Raw genomic sequence first — 11,404 nt, 5'->3', positions numbered from 1 at the left:
AAAGCTGCACCGACAGCCTGTGCTCAAGTTTTCTAAGTTTTATTATCGGTATATTTTAATTCCTGCAATTGTACTTAAATTCTATAATTATTTCATGATTATAGTGGTTGTCCAACCAAAGCACTCAGCAAGTGTGGACCTTGGAATAGGAGTCGTCGAAAACTCTGAATCAAGTAAAACCACATATGTTAGCATTCGCTTTTCTTTTACTTTGATTATTTCCTCTGTGTATTCTCTATATACTAAAAAGTGACAAACGCTATTCACCCCACCCCCTTCTAGCGTCTTGACAATCCAACAAGATGAAGAATATTGTACTGCACTTTAGCCCTTTATATCTCATCGTATCAGTAGTATTATGGATGAAAGTAATGTTTGCCTTTAATGTTTTCATCATCTCGGTTGGAATCAAAGTTGCAAACGTAGTAAAGTCTCCCACCGTCGAGATCTCTCTCGCCATAGAGGCAACTACACTCTACTGTGTGAAGTCATCTCCCTTGCAGCAAAGGCAACTACAGTCTCCGTCGAAGAGTTAAATGGATAGTTCGAGACAATGCCTACCGGAACGAGGACTTTATGAAGATCATTATTCTTCGCTTACTCAGCCTCTCATTAGTGATGATCTCAGTAATGCAACAGTCGGTGGATGACGACAGAGTGTATTTTTTTCAATGTCAAATGCAGTTTAGTATTAAGTGTTATGATAACATGTGAATATTTCCTCACGCATTCTTTCTATATCCATGCCAACAACGCCAATAAAAGATGAAGAATATTATAGAACATTTCAGTGCTTTATATCTCATTGTATCAGTAGCATTACGAAAGAAGATAATGTTTGCTTAGCTTTTAATATTTTCATCATCTCAATTGGAACCAGAGTTGTAAACGTAGTAAAATTATTAATTCTAGGCTACTATTTGTTTAGCGACCTATGTAGTTAGTTAGACTTGATTAAAAAACTTAGGTAACATGTGTCTTTTATATCAAGCAAGAGACAAGACTGTTCTTCAAGTTAGCTAAAGCTTGTTCGAGTAAATGTAACTTATCTACTCATTTTTAGGCATCCACACTGTTAGAATCTTAAACAGGTGTTAGGCCCATTACCTAGTGCCTAGGTGATAGCCGGGGCTAGGCTATCAACATTGCACTATTAAATTAGGGAAGATAAATATATTAAATTAAGAATGAGCGATATATATATATATATAAACAAATTTACAACTACCCAATCATAATTCACAAGCACACACTAATCACATAACAAGAATGAACCATTTCATATTTCACATTGCAACCAAGAAAATCAACCTTAAAAATTAGGAAAAAAAACATTCTAAATATGTTGAGATTAAATGATGAAAAATTTAACAATGAAATAAAAAAAAAGAAAAAAAAAAAGAGAATGCATCTAGGTAAGAGAAGTAGGAAAAATAATTGGAGATAGTCGAAAAAGGAAGACACGTATGAACAAGAAATAATGATAAAATGGTCGAAAATTAGTGAAAGATACCAACATCAAGTGAAAAGGGGAGGGAAAAGTAACATGAGGTCAGAGGCTCATATGAACAAGCGTGTCAAGTGGTAGAGTCTTATATAAATTTGCCAACTTTATATATTTGAATAAAAAAAAAACAAGATCATAATTGAGCCTTGTACAATATCTAAACTACTTTAATTTGTTCATGAACGGTACGTGAGCTTTGTAATGAATGAACGGTACGTGAGCTTTGTAATGAATGTTAACCAGCTGAGCTCAGTATTTTTTTTTCTCATTAAGCTTAAAGATATGCTAAGTTTGTTTGTTTTTTATATACATTTTTTCATACTAAGCAAACATAAATAAACTCTTGTCAAAGTAATGAGCTCTTGTCAAAGCCGTAGGCATATGATCTGCATTTTGTCATATGTCAGAACAACAACAGATTTTGACCACTTCTGTTGTTTTTTCTGAATACCAGATTATGCATAGATAGGAATGTCACATTGTTAGATAACTGAGAAATATTACATTTAGAAGCAAACAAGTTTAATTATCAATCTGTTTTGAAATATGATTTAGAATCATTTCATCTTCCACTCATGCAATCTAAGAAAAGGCGGAAGTCTCATTTTATTTGTGCTAACATGATGGCAAGCAAGAAGTGCTACTAGAAAGAATAATATCAAGAAGATATTAAACTCTGATGTGCAACAAAAAAAAAACATAAGTTATCACCAACTTTGATGATAAAAATTGAAATGTAAAAAGAAATTGAAAAAGATTGAAGAATTACCCAGTCCATTATAATAGTCTCACATAAAATTCTGAAAGCCAGACATTATTTTTATAGCGACCATAATCTTTTTTTGAGACCGAAAAAAGAGATGTTGCATAAGAAGCATATTAACCTGTCATGTTAAAGTATTATCTTTTGCATGTGAGAACAAAGATGTAGCCAGCACATGGCTTGTAAACAAAATATTGACTAGGGTAGATACAAATGAAAGATTGGCTTTTAATTTGCACTCATCACCATAATTTTGAATCAACTAACAAAATATTGACTAGGGTAGATACAAATGAAAGATTGGCTTTTAATTTGCACTCATCACCATAATTTTGAATCAACTCAGATAGTTTACGAGTTAAGTGCAATCAATAAAATAGCAAGGTTGAACATGAATATAAAAATGACACCTGTATTGCTGAAATATATATATATATATATAGGGGAATTTTGCCAATTTTTTATGGCTTTGCTCTAGATTTTTGGTTTTTCAAATTTTTGGGGGGGGTGGAATTTGAGTGTTTGATGTAGTTTGAGAGACTAGGTCAGTTGAAAGGATACCTTATTCTTTATCCCAATATTACTGAGCCTCACCTGTAAAGGACCTCACAGTTGAACCATTGCCTTCATGAAGTTATTTAGAAAAGGACTAAGGAAGGTTATACCAAAGTAGAAGAGACAAGGTGGAGCCTTTCATGACCTAGAAAGATGTTTAAGCTATTATATTATTATGCAAACCACGCCTCTAAGGGGCATTATAGAAGAAAATATAACAAATAAATTGTAGTAAGGAAATTACATAAGCAGAAGGAAATTACATAAGGCTATTACAAGAACTGTAAAGAAACTTGCACACTTACAAAACTCTAGAGCACACTAGTAAAGCTTGCACACTTGCACTTCTTCTTGCTTCTCTTTTTATTTATGCAAGCTTCATTTGTCTAAAGCCTTATTTATAGATAACTGGCTAGGGTTGGCTGAGGGGTTGCTTTGTCATCAAGTTGAGTGGGAGATTGGTATGTGTGAGGAAAAGAAGAGTCGAGTGAAATGTATCCACTATGTGGTGGGTGGAGATGAGGAAGCTTTTCTACTTATATAGGTGGAGTGTTGTTTGACATCATGGCTTACGTATTTGTTTTGTTTTGTTGTGATGTCAGATCTTGCGTGGAGTGTTGTTTGACATCATGACTTAAGTATTTACTTTGTTGTGATGTTAGGGCTTGTGCTATAGTTATGGCTCCATCATATTGTCTAGATTCTGTTCTCCGATTGAATCTAAGGATAGGGCTTGTGAGCTAGTAGTTCCGGCTTGAGTGGCTAAGTAGGCTATAGCAGACCTTGCAGATCTAGCCATTTTCTTGTCAATCCACTATTCTGTCTTCCTTTTGTAATGATGGCATTGACTTCTGTTAGGGAAAAAATCAGCCCTAATTCTTTCATTAGTACATCACTTAAGACTTACAAGCAACAGGCTCTCCTAGTCTAAACAAATGGAAACACCATCAGACCACACTCACTCACAGACCTTCTTAAAGCAAAAGTTGTAGTTACTTCGGAGCAAATGACTTAAGAAAACATACTTTTGGGTATCCCAGAAGACATTTATACATACATTCACAGAGTGGCTAAAAAGTCAACTTTCCAGACTTTTCTAGATTTATGCAAACTATTTAAAATAGTTCACACAAATTTGCCAGAAGACATGGCAATCGTCTTTAAAGCGAAATTTAGTTACAAACTTAAATGCCAACTCAATGAATTATGGGTGTCGGTGCCAACTACTTTGCTCTTTTTTGAAGGCAAATATTGATTATATAAAATATATTCCGCACAATTTCATAAGAAAACTGATCACTCCATTTACATTTATGGATTACGGGCTGCTATATACACTTTGGATATATGACTTAGATTCTGTCAAAGACTTTCCAAGGACACTGGGCAATATTGTAGCCCAGGCTCTTGAAGAAGAAACTTTCATCATTTGTACATTCGAAAGCTATTCACTAGAATGGATAGACTTAAAGATTGAACCAGTTAGACATCTAATAAAAATAGATGTTCATGAGATAAACGGTCTCCAGCTAGACCTCAAAGAGTATCCTTCTTATCCGGATATTGAATGGGCAGCACTTAGTGAACCAGATCAACTGAAACATTGGCATGCTTCAGTTCAGGGTAGTAACCGGCTATGGGACTAACAAAACGATCCCTTCGAGTATCTCCTAGTTGGAGAAACAGATAGAAAAAATACTGGCCCAAGACATGGGTACTAGATTCTTCCCGTTCAACTTCACTACCCAACAAAAGACGTTATGACATCATTACAAAAGGAAGATAGAACAATGAATTGGCAAGAAAATGGCTAGATCAGCAAGGTCTGCTACAGCCTACCTAGCCATTCAAGACGGAACTACTAGCTCACACACTCCGTCCTTAGATTCAGTCGAAGAATAGAATCTAGACAACATGATGAAGCCATAACTATACGCGAGCCCTGACATCACAACAAAGCAAATATGTAAGCCATGACATCAAACAACACTCCACGCAAGACTTGGCGTCACAACAAAGCAAATACGTAAGCTATGGCGTCAAACAACACTCCATCGACAGAAGTAGAAAAGCTTCCTCACATCTACCCACCATGTAGTGGATAATTTTCACTCCATTCTCTTCTTTTCCACAGTAGACACATACCTATCTGCCACTCAACTTACTTCATAATAAGGCTTCAGAAAAATGGAGCTGGCATAAATTAAAAAAGAAGCAAGGAGAAGTGCAAGTGTGCAAGCTTTATTAGTGTGCTCTAGAGTTTTGTAAGTGTGCAAGTTTCTTTACAGTTCTTGTAATAGCCTTATGCAATTTCCTTCTACTTATGTAATTTCCTTACTACAATTTACTTATTATATTTTCTTCTGTAATGCCCCTTAGAGGCTTGGTCTGCATAATAATATGATAGCCTAAACGCCTTTTTAGATCATGAAAGGCTCTACCTTGTCTCTTTGACTTTGGTATAACCTTCCTCAGTCCTTTTCTAAATAACTTCAGTATGAACCATAACTGTATAAGGAATAAACAATATGCTGACCAAATAAGACCTGTGCAAGCCAAGTAAGGTAGGCGATAGGCTAGAAACCTGAAAATAGTTGGGCCAATGGTTCAACTGTGAGGTCCTTTACAGGTGAGGCTCACTCGAAGTAATACTAGGATAAAGAACAAGGTATTTCAATTGACCTAGTCTCTAAAACTAAATCAAACCCTCAAAATTTCCCTCCAAAAATTTGAAAAACCAAAAATTTAGAGCAAAGCCATAAAAATTATATTAGGGATATTATTGAGCCTCGGATTGAACCCACAAGCAAATTATTATCCAAGTTAAAGTAGAACAGTAGTATGATGGTCAGTCTACCCAGAAAAATTAAAGGAGCCTTGAAAGACAATTATTACTAAAACAATGAAGTAAACAAAAAATGTTAAGTTTACTTACTCCTTCACAAATTCTAGTTTGCAGATAAGTTCTGCAAATGAATTTTTTCAGCAACTTAAACATTCAGAAAAGTCGATCTGGAGTTCTCTAGTAAAAAGAAAATCAAAATGTAGATGGTTTGAGTTAGTGGACAATAACTTATATTCTTCAGTTAAAAAAAATTCTTTAAAAGCATACTTGATCAAGTCAATGGTGAGATCAAAATATAAATATATAACTGAGAAGGCAGCGAAGTACCTAACTAACAATGTGGGCAAATACAAATAATGCCTGGTTAATATAATTTAAGAGGTGATTTTAGACAAATCAAGAATTTAGGTCTCTAATTAAGCATTTTTTATCCTATTTGATTAAAATTACTTATCCATGAACGTCGATACACTTTCTGTAAGGATATATATATCCTGGTTAATTTAGTTCAGCTTTGACAAATTGGGTCATGTTTTGGAACCCAAAGATTACACTATTGCTAGATTACACTATTGCTAATAAGGTAATAGGTAATATCCATCCGCACTATACTGAATAGATAATTACTAGGGGATGTACAGTTCCAGTTCAAGCAGAAGCATATATGCTACAAAATGGAAGTCAATAAAAGTTCATACGAATTATCAACAAAGATAAATATATATCCTTTTGTTGATAAGAAAAAAAAAAGTATTGAAATTACTGTCCCCCCATCCATAGAAATTAGAAAACACCAGTGTTACAAGAACTAGGAGCTACAATTGCAGTTTAATCAGTAATGGCACTGTACTAATGCAGGTAACCTTCAATATCCTATTGCTTTGTATCCAATGATGGAAGAACAAACAAGAAAAATCCAAAGAAGAGAACAAAATAATCACCAGTACCTCCAGATCAGTAAAATGGAAGCAGGATTTATTCACGCATCTGTAACTTTCGAGGTTCGAAAGTTTCTCTTCAACTCCGCGACCCTCTTCATGCAGGCTGCCTTCGATTTGCCTGGTACTGCTGCAGCAACCTTCTCCCACCTCATTGACACATCCTTGGGGAATGTCTTGAGAGCATTAAGAAGTGCAATGTCCTCTCCCGAGCTCCATTTTTCCGCCCCTCCACCATTCTCCTTGGTGGAATCACCGTTCTCTCCAACTTGAAGTGGCAACTCCAACTCGGCTGCCACCACTCGTTTATCCACCGGCTTCCTCTGCTTCAGAAACTGCTGATACGAATCCCCAGACGCAGGTCTCTTCTCCGATAATGACTTTGCAGCGGTTATCACGCTATCCAACCCGTGCTGGCCTCGGAAAGCTTCGGCGATCCTCTCCCACCGCCGTGGTTTGCCGACTGGGTGCTTCGAGATCTGCCTCTTGAGAAGCTCAAAGTCCTCATCGGTCCATTCTTTCTCTTCTTCATTTTGTTCCGACTTGACGTGATCCGCTAATCCACTGTCATTGTCTAAGATCGGATCTTTGATCTTCGCCATTGCCGAGACGACGGGAACCAGAGGAGGAGGAGGGTCTTCCGGCTTCTTGGATCTGGCGCGACGGCCCTGGATCCGCTTCTTGGGATCGTCAAGATCGGAGTGATCAGGGGCGGGCTCGGGATCGGGGAGAGGATCTCCGCGACCGACGCGGCAGTCACCTCCGGTGGAGGAGGGAGGTGAGAAAGCGCCTAGGGCGAGGGAGAAGGCAGCCCATAAGAGGAGGGAAGCGAGGGTCTGGGTGCCGGAGAGGGAAAGGTAGGCGAGGAAGAGGAGGGCAGCCGAGGCGGAGAGGCAAGCGGCGGCGTGAAACTTATCCAACTTTGGGTCCTCTTCGATCGCCGTGGAGGCGGCGAATACGCCGGCGCTGCGGCCGGCTTGGAAGAGGAATCGCGGCCGCCTCTCCTCCTCCAAGAACTCCATCTCTCGGGACCGATAAATCTACAGCCGGCGAGGCCTATATCTATCCCGTATATGTCTCACGTTGTTTACACGTGATTTAGAAAAAAAAAAAAATTCGACTTTCTACCATTCTAGATCACATATCCATTTCCCATGTCATAGATCAATTAAATCGATTTCGCTCAACGTCGAATATCAAAATTTCGAGTAAATTAGTTTACTGATTTACTTTTGTTTTTTCAAAGTTAGACTGGTTCTTGTGTATTTAGTTATCTCTTTTGATTATATTCATATTCTCGTACGTTAATTTAGTACATCAATTGATTTTATCTCAAATTGATTGATTAATCAAATAACTTCATATTTATATGAAATTAGTTCTTATATATTGATCTATTTTTGATTATATTCATGCGCTTAAATATTTATTTAACTCAATATATTGAGGACAATGATTTTTTAAATACAAATATATTTAAAAAATTCAATCTGTATTAAAAGATCTGACTGAGAGACTAAACTATTGATATGAAACTAGATGTTATGTGTTGAGCTAGTTCTCCTGATTATATTCATGCCTTTAAATATTAATTTGACGTAATATATTGAGAGCAATGATTTTTTAAACATGAATAGATTTTTAAAATATTTTCATGTTCAAAAATCGTTGCTTTTAATATATTGAGTCAAATTAACGTTTGATAGCATAGATATAATCATGTGAGGTAGATAAACACATAGGAACTAGTTTCATGTCAATCCGAGATCATTTGGTCCATTAGCTGATTTTGAGTAAAACTAGCTGATGGATCAAACAACCTTGGATTGACATAAAACTAGTTCTTATGTGTTCGTCTACCTTTCATGATTATATACATGCCCTCAAACGTCAATTTGACATAATATATTGAAAGCAATAATTTTTTTAAACATGAATATGTTTGAAAAATTAAATTTATATTAAAAAAATTATTGCACTCAATATATTGGGGCAAATTTATGTTTGAGAGTATGGATATAATCAGGAAAATAGCCAAACACATAAAATCTAATTTTATGGCAATCCGAGGTCATTTGGTCAATCAGACAGATTTTTTGAATACAAATTGAATTTTTCAAACATATTCATGTTCAAAAATTCATTGCTCTCAATATATTGAGTTAAATTGGCATTTAAGAACATGCATATAATGAGAGGTAGATGAACACAGGGCATAGCGTAAACGGTGGGCACATGACATCTTTGACATAATGATTAGTGTCAATTCTCAAGAACTCACGACCTGAGATTTACCCCGTCATATGCATAACGCTTGTATATCTACATTTATCTCTCTCCTTATTTGTGGAGTCGACACTAGGCGGACCGCTAATGTAGCGGATCTATATTTTTTTTGAGATAGACGAACAGATAGGAACTAATTTCATATCAATCTGAGATCATTTGGTTAATCAACCAGTTTTGGACAAAATTAATTGATATATCAAACGTCAAATTGACATTTGAAGGCATGATATAATTAGGAGAGATAGTCGAATACATAGGAACTAGTTTCAGGGCAATCGGAGAACGTTTAGTCCATCAACTAATTTGACCTAAAATTGACTTTGAAAAAAAATAAATTAATCGAATGATTTGCTCAAAATTTCAGGATAGAGTGAAATTGATTTAACTAATTTAAAAAATAGTCGACCGATAAATATAAAATAAGAAATTAGTATATAATTTGATAATTTTGAAATTACCTTACGCGATTTAGTAATTTTGAAAACTTACCTAAATGGTTCGATAAAAACCAAAAAATGAATTTGCGACGCAAACAAGTTGAATTAATTGATTTTTTTACTATATACCATATAATGCAGCCTCAGGATAGGGGTGCAAATGAGTCAAGTCGCTCATGAGTCGTTCACAAACGATTTGATTAAAACTCGACTCGAAATTAAAATTGATCCTAGCTCGAACTTAATTATTACTAGCTCGATGGTTCCTCGAGCCAAACACACTATAATAATATATATTTTTATATATTTATATAATATATAATACATAATATATTAATTTATTTATTACATAATAATAATAATAAATAAATAATTAAATTCAAACTCGAGTTCCTAATTAAATATCAAAGCTCGAATAAGTATAATTCGAGTTGAGCCGGGCTTAAGATTAGGCTCACTCGAGCTCAGCTCATTTCGTTTATAAGTCTATCCAGGGCGGTGTAATAGCTAGACCCTTCTTCACTTACGGGATTTTTTAGTAGTGAAAAGCGAATCCAAAAATATTGTCCGAATCTTTACGAGTATCGGTGACAAATTTTGATCGGACCGAATCGCCACATTAAAATTAATTAATTTAAAAAATTAAATTTCCAATGAAACTTTTAAAAAAAATATCATAGAATGCTACAGTAGCATTATTAATAAAGTACTTAACTCGGCAAATACAATACTGCTTGCTGGAAATTTTCATAGATAATTTAAGATAAATCAAGAATTTATGTGGCGTTTGATTTAGAGGTTTAGAAATGAGAGAATAGATTTATTTTCAAATTTTGTGTTTGGTTAATGAGAATGGAATCAAGATTTTGTAATGAAATCCAAAAACTTGAGTATGGATGAAACTCACCTCCTCCCTTGGGTTTTGATGGAATAGGAATGAGAATTAAGTTTTAGACGAAAATACCCTTAATATATTTGTTCAATTTTTTTTCATTTCATTCTCTCTCCTTGTTCTCTCTCATCATACTTTCTTGCTCCTCATACTATCATCATACTTTCTCTCTCAACATAGTTTTTCTCTCCTCATTCTCTCTCATCACACATTTTCTATCATTTTCTCTTTGTATTCTCTCTCATCATACACACTCTCTCATTATTTTCTCTCTATTCATTCTCTCCTCATTTTCTCATCATACTTTCTCTCTCATCATATTTTCTCTCTCCTCAATCTCTCTTGCCATACTCTCTCTCCATATTTTCTCTCATCACACTTTCTCTCTCTTCATTCTCTTCCATCTCACTCTCTCTCCTCATTTTCTCTCATCATACTTTCCCTCTCTTCATTTTTTCCATTACACTTTCTCTCTCATCACATTTTCTCATCATAATTTCTCTCCTCAATCTCTCATTTTCTCTCATCACACTTTCTCTCTCTTCATTTTTTCCCATCACTCTTTCCCTCCCAACACACATTCTTTCTCATCATATTTTTTTTTCAATCTCTCTTATCACGTTCTCTCTCCTCATTTTTTTCATTACACTTTCTCTCTCTTCATTTTTCTCATCATACTTTCTTTCTCATCATACTTTTCTCTCATCATATATTTCTTTCACAATCAACTTTCTCTTCCATATAATTTTTTCTCTTATTTTTCTCTAAGGGTAAAAAAGAAAATGTAGGTTCATTCCGATTAAAAATATTCAACTAACCAAATATTATTTTTAAGAATAATACCCAAACTCATACTAATTCTCATTTCATAATATTATAATATTTATTCTCATTCCGATTCTTAGGAGCACCTTAGTTCTCTCTTCAACAATTTTTTTTATCTTATCTGATTAAAATTATGTATACAGGAACCTCCCTACATTTTATGTAAGCATAAATATATATACATCCTGGTTAATTTATTTCAGCTTTAAAAAATTGGGTCATATTTTGGAACGCAAAGAGTACACTTGGTGCTGATTACAGTATATTAAAAATTGTTTGTTCATATGAAATCGTATTGAAGATTTTGATATTAAAAAAATATATATCAATAGCGTATTAGTATATATATTGAA

General features: G+C 34.8%; 1 protein-coding gene across 1 annotated transcript; it reads right to left on the bottom strand.

Annotated features, from left to right (window-relative positions):
• Positions 1-2,370: 2,370 nt before the first annotated feature.
• LOC121986300 (transcription factor MAMYB-like) lies at positions 2,371-7,661 on the bottom strand. The gene is made up of 2 exons (XM_042540180.1): positions 6,618-7,661; positions 2,371-2,391 (listed from the first exon to the last, which is right to left on the bottom strand). The coding sequence occupies exon 1, from the start codon at positions 7,628-7,630 to the stop codon at positions 6,650-6,652; it is 981 nt and encodes a 326-aa protein (XP_042396114.1). The 5' UTR covers positions 7,631-7,661; the 3' UTR covers positions 2,371-2,391; positions 6,618-6,649.
• Positions 7,662-11,404: the final 3,743 nt, after the last annotated feature.

This window comes from Zingiber officinale, chromosome 5B (assembly GCF_018446385.1).
Source record: "Zingiber officinale cultivar Zhangliang chromosome 5B, Zo_v1.1, whole genome shotgun sequence".
In the NCBI taxonomy this organism is placed as follows: Eukaryota; Viridiplantae; Streptophyta; class Magnoliopsida; order Zingiberales; family Zingiberaceae; genus Zingiber; species Zingiber officinale.
This window is presented reverse-complemented; position numbering and strand designations above follow the sequence as displayed.

Excerpts from the sequence above, each read along its gene's own strand:
- LOC121986300 (XM_042540180.1), bottom strand. The coding sequence starts at position 7,630 with ATGGAGTTCTTGGAGGAGGAGAGGCGGCCGCGATTCCTCTTCCAAGCC.